At 42.2% G+C, this 21,052-nt stretch overlaps 1 protein-coding gene across 1 annotated transcript in view; it reads left to right on the top strand.

Moving 5' to 3' along the window:
- Positions 1-21,052, top strand: part of LOC109674570 (myomegalin-like) — a 94,071-nt gene that overhangs the window by 47,622 nt on the left and 25,397 nt on the right. The window contains 14 exon segments of the mRNA XM_074058633.1: positions 1,389-1,621; positions 5,410-5,842; positions 6,608-6,794; positions 7,641-7,757; positions 8,931-9,382; positions 9,385-9,452; positions 10,950-11,185; positions 12,664-12,715; positions 13,757-13,905; positions 13,908-13,979; positions 14,630-14,782; positions 16,777-16,962; positions 20,430-20,516; positions 20,519-20,674. Coding sequence (XP_073914734.1) covers positions 1,389-1,621; positions 5,410-5,842; positions 6,608-6,794; positions 7,641-7,757; positions 8,931-9,382; positions 9,385-9,452; positions 10,950-11,185; positions 12,664-12,715; positions 13,757-13,905; positions 13,908-13,979; positions 14,630-14,782; positions 16,777-16,962; positions 20,430-20,516; positions 20,519-20,674 — 2,581 coding nt within the window.

Genomic DNA, 21,052 nt, shown 5'->3' with positions numbered 1-21,052 from the left:
TGGAGATGTGCATCAAATGTTTGATGACTTTAATGATTAGAAAATGATTGTTTAGCAGGAATAAATTTATAAATGATAATTACAACTCACAGTATTTATAGAGATAAAAGAAAACATCCCCCAGAAATAGTTGTGGAAAAGGAGTGGGAAATTGGGAGTTAGAATTAGCCTGAAAGGAAAAAAGAAACCAATATAGGACACTGGGATGTATTAATGTTGGACAGATAGACAAGAAATCCTTGTACTAGGATAATGAATCATACTAAGTAGATTATCACACTCTGATTTTGATTTCTACACCCTAAAAAGTATGGAAAACAACTGGAAAAGAGCCACAGATAAATGATAAAGTCTAAATTCACAAATTCCCATTTGAGGAAAACCTATACAATCTGCTTTAATTGAAGGTTTGAGGAATAGCATTGAGAATAACCTTGAGAAGAAAGGCATTGGGAAATTGTTTCTGCCTTGTTTTGTTCTCACTTCCCTAGATTTGTAGATAATTTAACTGACAGCACTGCATAGAGGGCAATAACCAGAAAGTCTAATTGACTGCCAGGCAGGGTAGCTTCACTTCAACTTCTCAGTAGTTGTAAGGAGTCGTTCTTCTGTCTTAAGTGTAGCTCCACCATTATTGTAATTCTGTGACTGGCTGCTAGATATTCTCTGAGTCCTTATCTACAGGCAGGGTCTAAGGCATTGAGCCATGGCATCTTGAATCATGATCTTTGTGTTCAAGGCTCCAGTGTTGTGGAGCTGGTAAACCTTCCTGACTTGTGAGAAGCCTCAGGGAACTCTGTCCCTTTAGGAAGAGAAGAATACCAGTATCTATAACTGCCAGACCTATTTAAACCTAATTTGTATGCAATTGTTTTAAATGGGCTTGTGTGTATGCTTCTGTGTTTTCCTCACCCATCTCTGGATTTGCCTCTTTTTCCCCCTGGGAGAAACTGCCCCACCTCACTAGATGTGTCTTCCCTACCCAAACCAGTCTCCAAGGCCCTTAGTCCTTGAAGGGGAGTTCTAAAGTTTTGCCTTATTGTTTTTCCCATTAAAAGCTGCCCCATTAAAAAAGTTGTCCTTGTGATCTCATTTTCTTCTTAGATCCTCTTTTTTTCTTTTTCTCTTTTGGTGGTACTGATCTTTGAATTCAGGCCTTCATGCCATGTGGGCATGCCTTCAGTCCATTTTTGCTGTGGGTTTTTTTTGGTCTTGTCTTTTTTTTTTTGGTATGAGGGTCTTTCGAATTATTTTCCCAGGCTAGCCTTGAAGTGTGATCCTCCTGATATCAGCCTCCCAAGTAGCTAGAATTACAGGTGTGATCCATTGGCACCTGGCTTGGATCCTATTTAATGACCTAATTTCTTTAACCCATGATTTTCTTTCAGCTCATCAAGGTGGCTTTGGAGAAAAGCCTGGCAATTGTAGAGACCCAGAACATATTCCTTCCTCCTCTTTCCCCGGTAGGAGGGGACAGCAATAGGTTTCTTCAGGAGGAAATGCTCCACCTGAGGGCTGACATCCATCAGCACTTAGAGGAGAAGAGAAAGGCTGAGGGGGAACTCAAGGAGCTAAAGGCTCAAATTGAGGAAGCAGGATTCTCCTCTGTGTCACACATCAGGTAGGACATTTTCACCATGAAGGGAAAATGGAGGGAACCTAGTCTGTTGGCTAGGAGACCCCACAGCCAGGCATTTGTGCTGCCCCAGGGCAACTTAGTACACATTTCATGTGCTGTGCATGTTTCTACAAATTCTTTAGAGAAAAGTAAATAATACTGGATCATCATAGTCACTTGTGTTATTCAAGTAATCTGGTCTTAATTCAATAAAATGCCCATCATTACTGCCCAAATGCTCATCATACATATGGTAGCCATGGTTGGAAACCCTTAGTTGTGTGGTTGAATTGATTGGAACATGAAGGATCTTCTACCCAGGAAGCTTCATTGCTGTGTGCAGAATTAGGACAGTCTATGAGGGAGGAGGGTTTATACAGAGGTTCCTGGATCTCCTCTCAGAAGTACAAGTACATGAATCATGGAATAGCAATTTCGTATTCTCTGCAACCTTATTAGCTTTACAATGGCTGATTCATTGGCTAAATTGGCCACTCCAGCTTTTATAGGCTTTTTGTTAAAAGATAATGTGGACACTAATAGAGCTAAACTAAACTTGTAGAGCCAATCCATTCATAGTAAGCCAGCCTTACTCATGGATTTATTACACGAAATTTTGATTGAACGTGGTCAAAAAGTAGTAACGCATTTCTGCATTATGCAGCTCAGTGGTATCAGAGAAGCTCTCAATCAGTTCCACATTATTGTCAGGTGTGTTTAAATCATTGCGTGATCTGCTAAGTGTTTTCCTGTCCTTAATTTTGTGAAAATCTGCTTCCCAAAAAGCAAATGATGCACCAAAAGCCCGGTAAAAGTTGATGTGTGTGCTTATTTAAGTGATAAAGTGAAAAGTTAAGATTTGTTGAAAAGTGGCATGTCTTTAGTGGAAGGTGGGCTGTGTTTTGAGAAAAATTAGTCAAAAATCTACAGTATAGTGCTGAAGTCTGTCTCAACAGAGGTCACCTTGGAACCATATACCCATGGCTACTAAGTCTACTGTATCTCTTCATCCTTGAAGGCCATCAACAGCTTGGCCTATTGTGTACAGTACAGCTATGTTCAACTTCTAATTCATGACCTATCATTTCCTTGCATGTTACATACCACTTTTACTTCCCAAAATAATGTTAGACTGTGGCATCAGCCTATTATCCTTGTTTCATAGTTGAAGAAACTAGGGGCTAGAAAATTCCAAGTGACCTGCTCAAGGTTGCATAACAGATCCCTGGCTCCTGATTTTTAACACTAAGCCTTTCTATATTGTCTATTTTGTTGAACAGTTTTTAAAATTCTTGTGATCATTCTAAATGTCCGTTTTTATTTTTTTGCTGAACTTTATAAATCTTTCCTAAAGTTTTACTTAAACTTCTATTTATTTTTTTGGCCATACTGGACCTTAAACTCAGGGCCTCACTCTTGCTAGGCAAGTACTCTCTACCCATTAAGCTTCTCCACCAGCTCCCTTACTTAAACTTCTGTATGTATAAATTAAATTTCGATATGATGAGTATGAACAGTAAATCCCTTTTGGTTCAACACACCATTTGTAGATACCCTCATGAATTATTTTCTTTCTAACCTGAAATTCTGAGTTGCTTAACAATCCACCTAACCTTAAGATGTATTGATGTTGTATAATACAGAATCCAGCCCCTCCTTCCAAGAAAATTTTGTGGAGCTTTTCTTTCTTAGTTTGTACTATGAAAACATCAGGGTTTACCCTGAAACATGAAGTTGTAATATAATATTAAATATACTTTTCCTCTTTCTCTCCCTCCTACATCCTAGTTTTAGTAACATACCTGTCTCCTTTTTCTCCATTAAGAAGGGAGATAGACAGTCTATCTGAGTTCTGTGCCTAATGTCTCTAAATCACACCAGACAGGTTATTCTGGAAGCTCCAAGTCTTCAGGATTCTGAGAAATCCATCTTACATGCATAGCTGACTGCTAATCCCTCAGACTATGAATTACTTATTTTCTTTGCCTCTTTTAGCTCAGCATTCTTAGTTCTGTGCAGCTAAAAATCACCTGTAGAACCTACATAAAATGTACAGAGTGTAATAGATTTGGGGAGTCACAAGTTGGTAAAAGAATTTACTTAGACAGAGAGTAGGGGAAAGTAAACATATATTAAGACACCATTAAAAGTGGATAGAATGGCAGGACAAATGAGCATAGTGGCTGAGCCAGGGTTAAGAATAGGTTTTATACCTCAGATTAGGCCAACGATTGATTGGCTGTCTCTTTTTTTGTGAACCTTACTGATTTATTGCCTCTTCCTTGGATCATGGTTTGAATTTTGAGCATGTGGGAACATCTCCTTTTTTACTTCTGCATTCCAGATTTTAAGGCATGGATTTATTTTTTTGGCCCCTCCAAAGTGAAAATTTGTATGAAACTCATGCTATAAATCAGGTATAGAAGTGAAACTTTATGCTGTGGGTTGACAATTAGGTTTAATTTCATCTGTTTTATAGACTACATCCTAGTATCTCAAAAAAATGTTTTTCAAGCTGTTATTGGTAGAAGCTACACTTTGCAGAATAAGATACAAAACAAAACCCAACAAAAGTAATTAAAAACCTAATTCATTTGACAGATAAGCACTTCCTAGAGTATTTTTAGTGGGTTTGATTATAAATGTTCCAGATGGATCAAAACTGTAATGACAAAAGACTAGAATAGCTATGGTTAAAATATTGAAAAACAGATTAGCAATTGACAGACCTATTTGTAGAGTTTTTAAAAAATTTGTATTTTGACATCATTTTTATAAAATTTTTAACTTAGAAAAATTTTTGATAAAATAAATAATCAATCCTTAAGGATAAGCCCCCAATTAAGCTGTCAAAACAACACTTTGAGTTTTAAAATTGTCAATTTATTTTTAGTTCCAGTCTGAGAGTTAATTTTTGAATAATATGTACTTTAGTTAGACCTGATTGAGATAAGATAACTACTTGTTTTTGGAAGAGGCAGCAGCTTTTACATATTTACAAAAATAACACATATAAATCAGTGTATTGATTTACAGTATTCTCAGATAGACCTTTTAGCTACAGATTAATTATAATTTTCCCTAAGTGGTAACAAGATAGCACAGAACCCCTAGTGCCATGATGACAGAGATGGCCACTGTGGGGTTGGGCCACTGGAGGAGGCATGGCAGAACCTGCCATGGTGGCAGCATTTCTCCACTCCCTTCTGCTGATTCCATGACCATGTGATTTTCCAAATGGCTTTCAGATGGAATCTAAAGCCATGTTACATACAACACACAAGCACAGAACAAACAAATGAGATATTTTTTGTCTTTTGTTGGGGCGTCTAGAAGCCAAAGGTGATAGAACCAGCTTAAAGGGCTCTCCCAACTCTTTCTAATTTCTGATATCCTGGGTGTTACTAGAAAACTGGTTCCCTGGTCTCAATGCCAATTCACAACTTACAAATCATGAGAGCAGGGTTTTGAGGAAAAGGAAACAAGGTTTGCTATTCATCAAATAGGAACACAGGAAGAGCCAAACTCTCAAACCTCTGTTCTCCCCATTCTGAGAGAAAATGTTCATCTTTTAAAGGAGACTCAGGGATTCAACTGGACTGTGTGGTGAGATGCATGTTCACCATGACTGCTGGCCTTGATTCTCCAGGTGTTCAGGGCCACATATAAAATCAGGTTGCTTTGTGTTCTGGAATGTCTCTGATTCTATCATGGACTGAGATGAAGTGAGAGGGATTGTTCAGAGGTGTGGTCCAGACCAGACTTGGTTCCTAATTGTATGTTCCCTGCAGGAACACCTTGCTGAGCCTTTGTCTTGAGAATGCAGAACTGAAAGAGCAGATGGGAGAAGCACTCTCTGATGGATGGGAGATTAAGGAAGACAAGGAGAAGGGCAAGGTTATGGTGGAGACTGTGGTCACCAAAGGGGGTCTGAATGAGAGTGGCCTTCAAGCTGAGTTCAGAAAGCTCCAGGGAAAACTGAAGAGTGCTCACATCATCACCCTCCTCAAGGAGCAGCTGGTAGTGAGCAGCAAAGAAAAGAATAGCAAAATTACTCCAGAGTTCCTTGTGCACCTGGCCAGGGAGATCGACAGAATAAACACAGGTCTGGGTTGTTCTCCTAGGAAACACCAACACCAAGAAGAGGAGGTTGTGACCATGAGACCTTGCCCCAGCCCCCAGAGCCTTGACTTTGGGGTGGCCCTCACAGTGGATACACACAAAGTAAGTAAGGGTGTGGGTGGCATAAGAAGCACTTAGTGAAGGGCTGGAGATTTTAGTGTTGACCTCAGGCAGCTCTGCTTTGTCGGTCAGGGGATACTGAGGGAAGGGCACCTTTGCACAGCAAGCAGTGCTATAATAAAGGCATCATTATGGATTCAGAAAGGCTTTTACAAGATCATCTATTTTTCAGATAATATACTATGCATTGGCAGTGGGTACTACAACCTCATTTCTGCCCTTAACAATATGATGGGGGAAAATTGTGCAATACCAGATCATTTTAATAAGATGTAAATGCCACAGTATTGACAGGCACTGGGTCTTGAGGCAGCCTAGACAAGTGATGTATAATGATGTCTCTTCCTTAGCACTGCTCTTGTCATCACAGCTCATCACAGGTGTTGGTGTCTGTTTCTGGGACTCAGAAGGGGTTCCTGGGGTCCTCTTGAGGCAAGGAGCTTTGCTGAGCATTCAGTGAACTGAGATTACAGAGAATTGTGAGGGACAGGAGTGCAGGGAGAGCCAAGTGGAGGGTTCTACATCTTCCCTTTAACCACTGGACAAGCATTTGCTGAGGATCAGTGGTACAGGGATGAATAAAACATCACCTCAGCTATCTCTGGAAGGCCAGGAGCTACCAATGGCATGCTAAGTGCTATGACAAACACATGAATACAATCCATGGAGTTCAGAGGGGGAAGTGGCTGTACTCATGTGGGGTGTGACCTTAGACTGTCCTGATCCCTTTATTGGCCCCATTCACAGCTGGATAACCAATCGCAGGACCCTGGGCCTCAGTCAGAATTGAGCCTTCTGGGATCTACCAAGCACCTGCACTACCAGCTGGCTCAATGCAGACAGCACTATCAAGATCTCCAGGAGAAACTGCTGGTCTTAGAAAAGACTGCTTTTGCCCAGGCAAACCAGCTGGAGAAATACACAGACATATTTAGTAAGTATTACAAGTTTACCACACCAAGGTGTCTTTCTTCTCCCTGAGAAATTATGTGTTCTGCAGGTTTTACTTTTGTTCCCCAACCTCAGAACAATTAGGTCTGACCATAGTCTTAGAACTGTGGAAGTGAATATTTTACTTGAATTTGCAGAGGACAGAGAGGAGTAAAGAACAAAGCAAGGTTTTGCAGCCAGACTATAAAGAGGAATTGGGGGAATGTTTGGATTTGCTAATGTCTTGTACATTCAGCAAACTGCCCAGCCTCTCACAACATAACCATCTCTCTCCTCCTCTTTGCACCACAAGAAACTTCAAAGACATAATTTCATTATTGGTCTAGAGTCAGCACTGTCCAATGGAACTTTTTTGGTGATGAGAAATGTTCTGTGTCTGTATCACATGAAATGTGGCTAGTGAAACTTGAAATGTTAAGTGTTATTTAATTTTAATTAACTTAATATAAATAGTCACATGTGGCTAGTAAGTGACTGGACAGTACTGGGCCAGGTATCTTGGGACTCTAAATCAGCTCAGTTCTATTCAAATGCTTATTGAGCCCTTGTGGGTAAGGGCCTTGCTAATCTCACTGGGGCTTCCAGAGATGATAGTATATGATCCCCAACGTATAGGTATCTGTGCCCAGCTAAGCCTAGGTTATCAGAACTAAGATCCTCATGGTGAAAACAGGCTCATGCTGGTGGGGGTCAGTCCTCCTGACTGGAGAAAGTCTAGAGAAGCATCACTCTGACCTTCCTGCACCCAAAAGACAGCATGTGTGCCTCTGAGGTTGAAGGACATATGGGAAATCAAACACTGTAACACTCACCATCTCCTCCTAAGCAGGTGAATCCCTGGTGAAGCAGGACAGCAAGCAGGTTCAGGCGGACCTCCAGGACCTGGGCTATGAGACTTGTGGCCAAAGTGATAATGAAGCTGAGCGTGAAGAGACCACCAGCCCTGGTATGTAAGAGCTCAGGATATGAGGCTTGCTCTCCCTCCCTGGAGTCAGCCATCACATTTGGGCTGTGTATGCTACTCCCACAATGGATGAGCAGTGGATCAGGAGGGATGACTGAAGGGGACATAACACCAGAGAAGGACAGACAGTTTGGAGAACTCTTGTCCCAAATGAGTCCAAATGTGAGCTTGAACTTCTATAATTTCCTTTTAGCATACTGCCATTAATTACAGTTCTAGCCAAACTGATAATTATAGAAAAAATATTGAAGCGTACTTATTAGGGAAGAGACCATATGAGCTTTGGAATACATGTAAAGCATGAGGTAAAAAAAAATTGCATGAACCAAGTGCTATAAGCACAGGGACCTGCTGAATTGAAACCGAAAGGAGGAGACTCTCCATCTCACCCTGGAGGCAGTGTGGTGTGACAGTTAAGAGCAGGAATCCTGTGGCCAAATTGGTTGGATCAAATCCTTGTTTTAAACCTCTCTGTGCCTCAGTTTCTTCATCTGCTAAAATGGTAATAAGCCACCAGATATTAATGTCAATTAAGTGAATAAATTCCTATCAACACTTTATAACAGAATGTGGTACCTAGTTCAATGCTTAGTTCTCATTCAGGCCACTGCCCTAAAACTGCTATTGTTAACATGCTGGTATAGTTCTGTGAGGTCTTATTTTCCTAGGCCTATTTTTCACATGGTTGTAACCCAATATTTTTAAACCACGGAAGTATTTAATAGCATTAAACTTTCAGCATGCAGGAGCAGCTTGTTCTACAGTTCTTGTTGTCGCTTAAAATATATATAAGGTCTGTATTACTGTCACACTTAAGAGGCATCAACTCATGTGGAAAGCACACAGTTCATTGGAGGATTTGAATTCTGGCTCTGCCAAGTGTTAGTCTAAGTGATCTAACTAGCTAGGTTATTTCTCTGTGACTCTTGGTCTTCCCAGTTAGTAAAATGGAAGGTTGACCATACCTAATGTGCAGGGCTATTGGGACAATAGGAATACTGCATTCAAATGCCCAGTGTAGGGTCAGGGCTGAAGAAAGTACTACTTCAACACTTGCTCCAGTACTTGTTTTTCTGACCAACCTGTTCCCCTCAAAGGGAGTGGTCATAACAGATGTTCCACTTTTCTCCAGGAAAATGTCTTTGTCTCTTTCAGAGTGTGATGAACATGACAGCCTCAGGGCCACAGCACAGATGTGCTCTGAGCAGGGGCACCTGGGCTCAGCCCTGGCCAGCCCTTCTGGGAAGAAGCCTTTGAAGAGCAAACTAGGGAAGCAGGAAGAGTCCCAGGCATATGGAAAGTCGGAAAATATCTCTGTTCTATGAAAGGACATCAAGGATCTGAAAGCCCAGTTGCAGAATGCCAACAAGGTTATTCAGAACCTCAAGAGCCATGTCCAGTCCCTCTCAGCTACAAGTGATTACTCATCGAGCCTGGAAAGACCTCGGAAGCTGAGAGCTGTTGACACCCTTGAGGGGTCTTCACCTCACAGTGCCACTGATGAGAATGAGGGGTGGCTGTCAGATGGCACTGAGGCTTTCTATCCCCCAGGGTTTCAGGCTAAAAAGGATCTGGAGAGTCTCATCCAGAGAATATCCCAGCTGGATACTCCCAGCTCCCAAAAACTGGACTAGAAGGGAAGCTGGCTAAGGAATTGAGATCAGCCTCGTGGCCTGGGTAAGGAAGGCATTGTTTCAGTCCTTATTTGATTGATGATGTCTAAGTTTGTGCCTGGAATAGGGAAGACTAGGCAGTCAGAAGGGAGAACAGATCATGGCAGAAGAGCATTTATTGAAATAGAGTTAGGTCTGAGGAAAGACAGTATATCAGCAACTTGCAGGGCTTTGGATGGTGTCCCAGTGTCTGGGAAATACCAGTTTCTGGGATTTCCTTTAAGGGTTATATTAGTAAAGAAACAATACATATGACATAGGATAGTATAAGACTAGACTCAGACTAGACTCTGCCTGGGTTTAAATCCTAGCTCTGCCACTTATTAGTTGTGCAGCATACTAAACCTCCTGAGCCTATTTGTTTACTATTGCATGACAATAATAAAAGAACCCAACTGAAAGGATGCCTGTTAAGTTCAAATAAGTTAATACAAGTGCTTAGAGTGGTATCTGACATGTAATAAGTTCTCAATGCTTTTTGCTGTAATTATTGTTGATAGTGTATATTTAAAAATACTGGGTACACATCTAACTAGTATCTGTCCTAGTTATCTATTTCGAAGTAACAACATGTCCAAAATGTGGCTGCTTTTCCATTTCTCAAGGTTCGGTAGGTTGACCGGATTCAGGTGGGTCTCTTTTGTGAAACCATCAGGTAGTAGCTATCACTGGAGTTGTTTGAAAGGCCTCACTGGACTGGGCATGGCTTTGTTGTCTGTGTCTAGTGACTTGGTGCTCCTTCGCTCCTCTCTTTCTCCATGTGGCTTCTTGTCTTCCAGGGCTTCTCCTGTGGTTCTGACTTCTCATGGTATAGTGGTCTCAGGGTAGTTTCTTTTCTATATGAAAGTTGGTTTCTAAGGCACTAAGTGAAAGTTGCCAGGACACTCAAGTGCTATTCCTGTACTTATCGCAGTGTTACTTCCACAATATGACCTTGGTCAAACTAGGCACATAGCCTTCTCAGATTTAAGGAAGAGTGGAGAATAGCCTCTATCAACTGATGGAGGAGTGGCAAAGCCATATTGCAGAAGAGTGTGTGGAATGGGAAATCATGTAATGACTATCTTTGCAAAATGCCATGTGCATGGTACCACAGTATAGAAGGAATTCATGCATCTGATGGTGTTTGAAATAGAGGACAAGGAAGGTCCTATTTAGACTTAGGATCAAGTGATTCTGAGTATTTATCAAGTATCTATTGGGAGTCTACACTATATTGGTGCTATATGAGATATAAAATAGGCATTGCCTTTGCATTCACAGAATTTATGATTTAGCTTTGGACATGTGACTAAAATATATTGAAGAACAGTGGCTTTCTCATGCTTTGATACAGTGGTATCTCAGAGTAGAATTTTCTCTTATATACTTCCCATGTATTGTGTGAATTCATCTTGAGGGAGTTCCTTAGATTTATCCTCACATAAATCTCTGAGGAAGTCCCCACAACTGCTCATCTACCCTTTTTCTTTCTTACTCACTGTTCTCTTTCTTGCATTAGGAAATATGATTCCCTGATTCAGGATCAGGCCCAAGAACTATCCTTCCTATGGTACAAAGTATGAGAAGGGAGAAGTATTTGTTGCCTTCTCACCCAGCATGCAAAAGATACAGTAAAATCTTTTGAGGACCTTCTCAGGAACAATGACATTGACTACTATCTGGGCCAGAGCTTCCAGGAACAACTTGCTCAAGGAAGTCAGCCGACTGAGAGGCTCACCAGCAAACTCAGCAACAGTAAGTTAGCTGTGGGGCTTCAGAGTGCTTCCAGTCACTTCCACAGTTTTAGGCCCAGACTCACCCAGGTGGCTACTACAGAGTCTAGTTTTCACTTCATCTCCTCATAGCCATTACAAGATTAGGACTGGCTGGTGAGGAGCTATAAGAGGAACATACAAGGTTGGAGATGCCATGGTTATAGTTGTAGAGACTTAAGCCAGGCTTGGTGGTGCACATTCAGGAGTCTGAGGTAGGAAGATCACGAGTTTGAGGCCAGCATGGACTACATAGTGAGATTCTGTCTCATAAAACTAAACCAAATGGAAAAACACACAAAAAGACTGTAGAGACTTCATCACACATAGGGTGTGACCTTTGTGACAGGAGATAGTATTGAGTGCTAAAAGGGAGAAAGGGAGATCAGCTCAAAGGACCCTAGACTAAGAATTGAAAGATTCAGACTCTAGTCTGGAAGGTGCCTTTAACTTGCTTCTATCATCTCTGTTTCTTACCTTATTGCATGTACTTCAAATATTAATAAATCACAGTGCTCTTGTGGATAGGTTAAGACAGTGGCTATAATATTTCAAGTGCTATATTACTGGTTATTAGTTGAACATGTTACTTAGAATTTCCTGAGAACATCTGAGGGAGTACAGCAGGCTTAGACTTAGGGAAACGTATGTATTGGTGGTAAGTGCAGAAGTGGAACAGGCATTTTTCATCTCCTCAGAGACAAGAACAGGGTCTACATGAAAGGGGTGGTGGGACACATAACTATGTATCTGGGAGGCAGTCTGTGCAGGACAGTTGGTCAAGTGTCTCATGATTAATGAGACAAAAAATATTTCAGCTTTTTGCCTTGATTCAGGACATATGAAGTCATGATGGTGACTACCAAGTCAGGGAAGTTCTGCTTGATGAACTCACTTGAGTCCGCCAGCTCACTTCTCTAAGAACAGGTGTTGCATGTTTTCTCTCATGAGTGGAATCTAAAAAAGAAAGGAAGGAAGGGAAGAAAGGAAGAAATGGAGGGAGGGAGGGAGGGAGGGGAACAAAGGAAGGAGAGAGGGAAGTGAAGGAGGGACATGAAAACAGAAGAGAGCTATTAGGGGATAGGAAAAGGATCAGCAAGAAGAAGAGGGGACAAGTGTGGATCATGGGGAGTATAAAATCAAAGTACCTTATATTCATCTATAAAAATGTCATAAGAAAACTATTATTTGGGCTGGTGGTGTGACTCAAGTGGTATAGCTGTTGCCTAGAAAATGTGAGGTCCTGAGTTCAACCCCAGTACTGGAAAAAAGAAAGAAACCTGTTATTTTGTATAATTAATATATAGTAATTTGAAAAAGATAAAACCTGAGGCCCTTAAAATAACTACCCTGGACACATATGTAGCGTACTCACTATTCTGTGAGGCCCCTTGTTTGTAATGTATAAAAAGGTGGGACCTGTTTTATTTCTCACTGTTTGTTTTTGATTTTGATTTACAGAGGATCATAAGAATGAGAAAGAACAGGCTAGACTTCAGCCACTGGCCATCAGGTAATCAAAAGAAAATCTGGGAAAGGGATCAGACAGGGTCCAAGAGGTCAACGATGCACACAACTTCACAAATTGTGGGCAGGGAGAAGGAAAAAAACTGAATATGATCTATCATTTTTTTTTCATTAAATACTTTACTATTGTTTTAAGCCACTTTTTCTTCACATTTAATAAAATACTATTGGCAAGTTAATTTTCCAGGTCTGGTAACCTAGAAGCATTCTGACCTACAAGTGAACTAAGTAGGTTTCAAGAGTTATCTAACTCCCTGGGTCCTTCTTTGTTCTTCCCCTGTTTGTTCAATAGTGAGGGTGAGCTTTTGGAAGGTTGGCCTTCTGAGTTGGGTTGACAGCTTAATAGTTACCCAATTTCTATGGAGAAGTCACAATCATATAATAGTACCTAGCAAAAGAGACCCCGACAGTGCAGATCCCTGAGAGATCCTTCAGGAACCAGTTGTCAGAGAGTCATTGCCTATCAGGCTGAAGAAGATATTGTCTCAGGGTCACTTGTAGACACTGGTGTGAGCTCTTGGCATCATGATTGTGCTTTAGACAACATAAATGCTCCTCAACATATCTGTGGTGAGGGACATGGTGTTTTGGTGTTATATTTGTTTTTATTTCTAATCCATCACAGATACATACATAGTCTATACTCTAGTTAATGACAAGACTCCACTCCTTGTAGTCATGGATGTTGGGACAGTGCTTTGTTCTATGTTTCTCAATGTGTCCTTTCACTTTTTATGCTTGTCTTGTAGATACAGTTTTCAGACTGCAACTGTTCAGGGGCTTTACACTGCAGCATCTTAGGGGATTGCTGTTCTCAGCTTATCCTCAGCCCACCATGTAGCCTGGTAGATATTGTTCTTTCTCCATCTGCCCCCCATCTGCCCTCTACTCCTAATTAGAGATGAGTTATTTTGACTATGTGGTGCAGAACAGTCCCCTTGGCCTATGTGGCTTTTCTCATAGGCCTTAGTACTAGCTAGTCTAGGTTACCTTGGTTTTATCTGTTGTTCATCCTTCTCCCCACCAGGCTCAGCAGAGAACTTCAGGAAAAGAAGAAAGTGATCGAAGTACTGCAAGCCAAGCTGGACTCCTGGTCTCTCTCGCCCCCCAGTAGCCATGCCTTGTCCGAGTCTCATCGCTCTGCCAGCAGTACCTGTTTTTTGTCTGATGAGCTGGATACTGTTCAGACATGGACATAGCCAGCGAGGACACACACTATGAAGAAAAGAAAGCTTCATCTGGTCACTCAGGTAGCCTCCATTTTCTGAGTGGTGCCATTTCTGTCTAGACTGAGAAGAGAACTTGGAAAGCAGGCCTTACATCTCCACCTTGGTGTGCATGAGGCTGAATATGATTCTGGGACCAATTACCAAACACAGACTCCCAGTCCCATGGGTTAGATCTTTACTCTACTACTGCTACTGATGCTACATGTTGCCTTGTCACCCTGGCCTCCACTGGCATGAAAATGCTGCTGGACCTGAGGTGTTCTGTAGTATGGAGTGAGAAGATGGCATCAGACCTTTCTCGCTCACTGGATCTGTCTGACAGACCTCCACTTTTAAGATGAAGCATCTCATCTCTCCTTCAATGATCTTGTTCCTGATCAATATGTGCTGAGTATCTGTGGGTACCCACAGATGTATTCAGTCTTGCTTGATGTTTTTGGGAATCATTTCATGATTTCAGGGATCTGAGCTCCACTTTCACCCTAAGGTAGTTTGCCTCACAAAAGGATCTATCTTTAAGCAATAAAATGAACACTGCAGGTAGTGCTTATGTTTGGACCTTTCCCATACAGCAAGCTTGTTGCCCCTGGGTCCCTCTGGTTAAGTGTAAGGCCATGATTCCAGTTCTCTATGGAACATCAAACATTTTCTTTCATTCATGGGTTTTATAGATTCCATCCATCATTCAAGTCATTTGGCTGCATTGTCTTCTAAACCATCAGCCACCAATGCATCTCAGGGGGCTAAGGCCAAATCCAGCAGCAACACCATCAGCCTACCAGCTCCCCAGAAACCCCCCAAGGAGGCCAGCCAAGCCCTTCCAAGTATGCAATAGCCAGTAGGACAGTAGCTTCATCCCCTCTTCCTTAGTGTCCTGTTTGACTTTCCTTCAGGAACAAAGGTGTGGATAGTTAGAGGCCTATCTGTACCTCATCCTAGACAAAAACCACTTACTCATTCACAATTTGTGTCTGCTTTTGAAAAATAGTATAGAAAATAAGAAATCTACAACAGGCTTTGATGTGAATACCAGTTTTGGCCAATAGTTGCCCAATCATTGTTAAATAAATGTTTTCATTTCTTTCTCTCTTTTGCACTGGTGAACAGAGCCAAAATGTTTTGTTCAGGATGACAATGGTCAAAGAACAAAAAGAAATCACAGCTACAGATCCATTGCCCATTTCACCTGCACAGAGCCCTCTGAAGTGGGTGGTGTGGCTCACTTCGTAGTGAAGTGCTGTTCAATTTACATTAACATTCCTGGGTTTACATTAACATTCCTGGGTTTGTGAGTGCATTGGTAGTCCTTGACATGGGGTTAATGAGAGGGTTATGTTTCACTCATATACCCCAGCATAGTTGCTTGGGCTACATTTTTACTCACAGTTCTGCTCCAAGGATAGAAGGGAAAGGGCCAGTCTTGACTCCTCCTGTCTCCACTGTGGCTGCCTCCAGTATGGTTTGTGGTGTGGTCTGTCTTGGGTAGAGGTGCTCCAAGAAATCATTGTACTTTCTTCTGCTGTCCTCACCTCTCCCCAAAACAGTTCAACAACCATCTTAAAGAAGTGTCTTTAGTCTGCCAGAACCTGGGTTGGACCAGAGTGCACAGCAGCTGAAGATCATGGACAGAAAAGCTGTTCACCCAGAGCTGTAGATCTGCTTAAATACCTTCAGTTCCAACAGAGCTGAAGGTCAGGGGCTTTAAAATCAGAATGCCTCCCCCAAAGATGCCTGGCTTGTCACTTTGTGGTTTAGGTGTCTCTGCAGTACTGCTCTGTCTGACCGGAGCATCCTGAGGCAAGGGATGCATTTAAGAATGCAACCAGTCTTCTACATTAGACACTCCCCACAGGTCACTATTGATTTCTACTTGCTCCATTGGCTATCAGCCATCTATTTTTAGGTCAGAGAAAACAGGTTCAAACATTGGATCTTCTTAGGGTGCCTAAAGACCTAAATCACCTGGGAAGATGTTTTTAATTCATATTTCCAAGCCTTATACCCAGAGTTTACAATTGCGTAGATTGCCTTAAGACCTAAGGAATCTGCATGTGTTGAGTTTGTCTAGATGGGCATGATGACACATGCCTGTAATCCCAGTACTCTGGAGACAGAGACAAGAGGGTCATGAGTTTTTGAGGCCAACCTAGGCTACACAGCAGGATTGAGGGCAACCTGGTGAGAACGTATCTCAAAAAATCAGTTGTTCCTAGGTGATTTTAATGCCCAGTCAGGTTTGCCAGACACTGTGTCTCAGCCACTCTGCCAAGACATCCAGGACATCTATTTTTCATCTGGTGAAAGACCACAATTGAGTTTCTGAAGTTTATTTCCAGCAGAGTTGCAATCTGCGTCTACTATTAATGTAAATTTCCACTCCTGCCCTTCTCAGAGTAGACCCTAATGCTTTCTAAAGAGGAGGGCCTGGTGAAAGAGAGTCTGTCCTAAAGGCAAGGACTGTCCATGCTAAGAGCAACTCTGCAGGGACCCTTGAGAGCCTTCAGGCACAAGCATCCTGATGTGGGGTGGGCTTAGGCATGCCACCTGGTCTTCTGTAGCCAATGAGTTTCAAGATGAGGAAAGCATATGTGTGCAGAACAGCCCTGGCAGGGAAAGAGGAGGAGAGGTCAGGCAGGCCCACCTCTCTAGAGTAAAGACCACCATTGTCCGGTGCAGCCTGGGCCACATTAAGAGCTAGCGCCTCTACCTGGTCATGTCTGGTCAGGGAATGGGTTCACACCCTCAATCCTTTACCTGTCTTTTCTCTCACTTTCTCTCTAAAGATGTGTCTCCTTTCTCCCTAATTTTCTGTTTCTAGGCTTTCATTTTAACTCCACACCCAATCTGGTTAGCCTCCCCCAGGCACCGTTGCCCTCAGCTCCATCCAGCTTCCTGCCTTTCAGATCCCCTGGTCCTCCCTTCCTTGGCTGCTGTGAGACAGCTGAGGTGTCCTTGGCTGAGGCACACCAGGAACTGCAGATGCTGCAGAAGCGGTTGCAAGAAAGTGAGCACTCCTGCTGCCTTTGGGTGCTTGCGAGTGGCAGCCCACACTGTGTTGCTCTGCATGGCTTTGGCTTGTTGATGGAACTGGAAAGAAAACAGGGGCACATGCTGCAAATGGAAGATTGAGGGAAAGCTCTGCTTGCTTTTTTTTTTTTTAATTTGCTTGCTATTATCTTTCTGGCACTTATGTCTCATCAGTGACAAGATGTGTTTAGGAAGCTCTCGACCTGGGCCCCTCCCTCCATTTGGGCAGGGTTGGGTCCCACCACGTATGTTGAGTTCCTGACAGCATGGAGAAGTACTTCTTGGTAGTGTGGGAGAACTATTTTGTGCTTTGCCTATGCAGGATGAGATGGCCATAAAAATATGGCCACATTCATGGGCTCCTTTGTGGGGCCACTATGTTCTCCTTTTGTGAAGTCTTTAGTTCCTGACATCACCAGTTTGAGACAAAAATGGTGATGGTAGAGAGATTAAAATATGGAGGTGACAGATCCCCTTTTCCCATTGCACAGGTTCATCCCTACTCTAGGACAGGAGACATATGGGCAGCAAGAGCATGCATAGACTATGATGTTTGATGTAAATTTTGTCTTCTGACATCCAAAGATAGTCAATCTTATGTAGTCACCTAATTCATAGACTGTATACAATCATTGGAAAGGATTTGCTTGGGAGACAGAGATAGGAGGATCATTGGTTTGAAGCAAACCCAAGAAAGTTGGTGAAACCCTATCTCACAGAACAAGCTGGGCATGTTGATACACACCTGTAACCCCAAGTACTTGGGAGGCAGAGGTAGGAGGATTACTATCAACGCTGGCCCAGGCAAAAGCTTGAGATGGAGAGAGAAAGAAAGAGAAGAGATAATTTGCTATATGTTAGGCTGGATACCTCATCATAAAATTTTGTGTGTGTGATCATTTTGGACTTAGAAAAAAAAAGGGAAAAAAACTTTGCTTTCTAGTAATGTTTTAAGAAATAACTAGAAAAGAGTTTGAAATTACTTTAAAATTACATCCTGTGTCTCTAAGGAAGTTTGGGTGAACCAGAGATTGATGGCAAGGGCCATTATACCAAGGACATCCAGTGACTAGTGCAGGAGTTTGCATCATTTAAGCCCTCAACTTCATTTGGACCCACTTATGACTTTAGTCAGCTCTGAAAATGGGTATTTTGTCTCATCTTCCTCAGTTTGATTTACAGAACCTGCTAAAGCATCTTTCAGGATTATCTAGTCTGCCTCACAGCATAAGATAAGCCTCACAGACTCCTGTGTGATACATGGAGCAGGAAACCAGGGCTCAATATAATGCTGGGGGGAGATGGGCTGGGACCCTGCCTCTGCTCCATCCAGGGTTGGATTATACCCTTTGAACTTAGGATGGTTTGTTCCCATCCTCCTTAGGATGTGGGGCTGAGCTCGGCTGAAAAAATTCTGGAGACCCTTGCTTTCTCTCTCTTAGAGACCAGTGATCTAAAACTTGTTCTTTTAGTAGTTCCAGCGCCAATAATTGATGGGTAATAAATGGGCCCCATACTGGACTGATGGAGTGGCTGAAGTGGTAAAGCACCTGCCTACCCCTGAGTTCAAACACCAGTACTCCCTCAAAATCACAAATATGCCCCATACCAAATGGCATGAGTATTCTCTAGCTTCTGTCTCTTTCCTATGCCTTCCTTTCTTGTATCTTTATGCATTTGTTGACTTGTCAAAAGGTAGACAGCAGGAGAATACCATGCATAAAAAAGGGTCTTTTGTGGGTTGAATTGGAGTCACATATAGACTGAGGCCCTTGACCCAAGTTCAGATAGCCCCTGCCTTGCTGAGGAAGACTCTAGTCCTTTCTTTTCTAGTCCTTTCATTGCTGTGAATCAATTTTCCACAAGGATAGAGGTGCATGGTATCTTCTCAGGTCTGTATAGGGCTAAGAACTCTTTCTGCAAGAGATTGTGTGTTGTCATCGTGAGGTTTAAGGCATGTATTTTGTATTGTGTGACCAGAGAAGACTGGATCATGATAATACTCATCATTTTCACTGATAGTCTTAGAATCACACATGACTTTGATTAAAAAGGAAGCTATTACAATCATTGACTTCTCCCTTTCCCTTTTGTTGGAGTGAGATTGTAGGGAGTATGAAAGGGGAAGGAAATCATATCTTTATGGAATCCCTATTAAAAACAAGTTAGGTGCTTAAATTTCTACTATCTCTCTGAAACTCCAATGATCCTAATGAACTTGTAGCATTTTACAAATTGGAAAGGAAAGATTAATGATAATACTTCTCAAATTTCACTGCCTAGTATAATCTCTTGACCTGATTTCTAAAACATCCAGTGCTTAAGATATGTTCCATAACTATTAAGGCAAAATCTTTGGGGCTCAGATATATGTGTGTATGTGTATGTGTGAGTCTATGTTTGTGTGTATGTACGTCCATGTTTTTGTGTGTCTGTATGTGTGTGTATGTGAGTGTGGGTATGTGTATGTGTGTGAGCATATGTATATATGTGTGTATGAGTATATATTTGTGATGTGTCTGTATGTGTGTTTGAGTGTAAGTTTGTGTACATATGTGTGTGAATGTATATTTATATGTGTGTGTGATTACATTTTCTCAGGTAATTCCAGTATGTAGCCAAATTTGAGAGCCAGTTAGAATTGTGGATAAAAATTTGCAAGTAGGAATTGCATTAACCCCTCTTAAGAGTTTGGATTGATTGGAGGAAATGATAAACTCAGTCCTGTTTCCTTAAGGGAGGGCTGCCTATCTATTCTGCTGCCCATGTTGATAATCTTTGGAAGAAAAGAAACCCTCCTGAATTTATTTCCTTCCTTTATTCTTTCCTTTCTTCCTTCCTTCCTTTCTTCCTTACTTCCTTACTTCCTTCCTTCCTCTCTTGCCTTACATGTGGCTTTCCCAGCAGCAGCAAAGAGCTCTTCATTCTGAAAGATACCATATCCAGCTCATTTCACATCCCTCTTTCCTCTGAAACCCCAAAGGAAGAATGGAAAGTGTGACTAGTTAGCTTCTAGGTTAGCTTTGATTCCCATAAGCAAATAAATACTCCTGTTTGTGGTTGTGTTCACTCCTATATCCCAGTGGATACTCTTAAGCTCTCACTTTGGGAGTCCTATATCTTAAACTTCCCTGGATTCTCTTATGGGAAATTACAGTAGGAGCCAGGAGTGGGGCCCTTGAATTTTTTCTTTGTGTACGTATCTGACAATCATATTCTTTATCCATTTTCTACCTCTTGGTTTCTCACACTAGGAAATACCCAGGGTTAAAAATTATGGGCTGGAGGTTATGAGTGTTCACCTAACTTGTATCCCACAGTGGCCTGGGATATCTGACATCCCACATGTCCTCAGTAGTCTCCATTCTTAGCCATCATACACAGCTTTGCCATCCTTCCCTTCTGACACCCAGTTTGTTTCTAACTCATGTTTCTTCTGCCTAGGTGTTGGCACTGTTCCTCCTGCTTGCACAGCTGCATTGTCAAGCAGTCACTCAAAAGCCAACTCTTCCCACTACCTCCACCCAGCCCAGTCCCTATGCTGGGCACAATAGACCTGGGAAGAATCCTGGAGCCTGGGGGCCTGGGTAGCAGTGGCCAATGGAACATGATGAGGCCTCAGAAAGGTAGCATGTCTGGGGATCTGTCCCTAGGTTCGTCAGTATGCCAGCTTACCTCCAATACCACAGGTAAGGCACAGAGCTGAGAGGGTCACCCTGCTTCTTTCCCACCTTGGCAGGGATCCCTCTATTCATCCTCTAGTCGCTGGCTCACAGAGTGGGAAAAGGTCAAAGGGTTGTCATGCTGATTGATCCTTTCCTTAGGGCATGCCTTCATTCTCCCTGGGCAGGGCTTCAGTGCTCTGTGGGGACATTGCAGACTTGGGAACCCATCTCCTGCTCTCTTATATTCATGTCCCTCTCTCCCTGACTTCCTCACAGACAACTCTCTTAGACCCTTCTAGAAGTCCAAGCATAGACATCCATAGGGACTTTCTTTATAGAATGGACAAAACTCCATCACCCCACACAAATATCTTGTGCACAAAACCCAATTCCACGAGGTAA

The sequence above is a fragment of the Castor canadensis genome, chromosome 16, assembly GCF_047511655.1.
Source record: "Castor canadensis chromosome 16, mCasCan1.hap1v2, whole genome shotgun sequence".
In the NCBI taxonomy this organism is placed as follows: Eukaryota; Metazoa; Chordata; class Mammalia; order Rodentia; family Castoridae; genus Castor; species Castor canadensis.
This window is presented reverse-complemented; position numbering and strand designations above follow the sequence as displayed.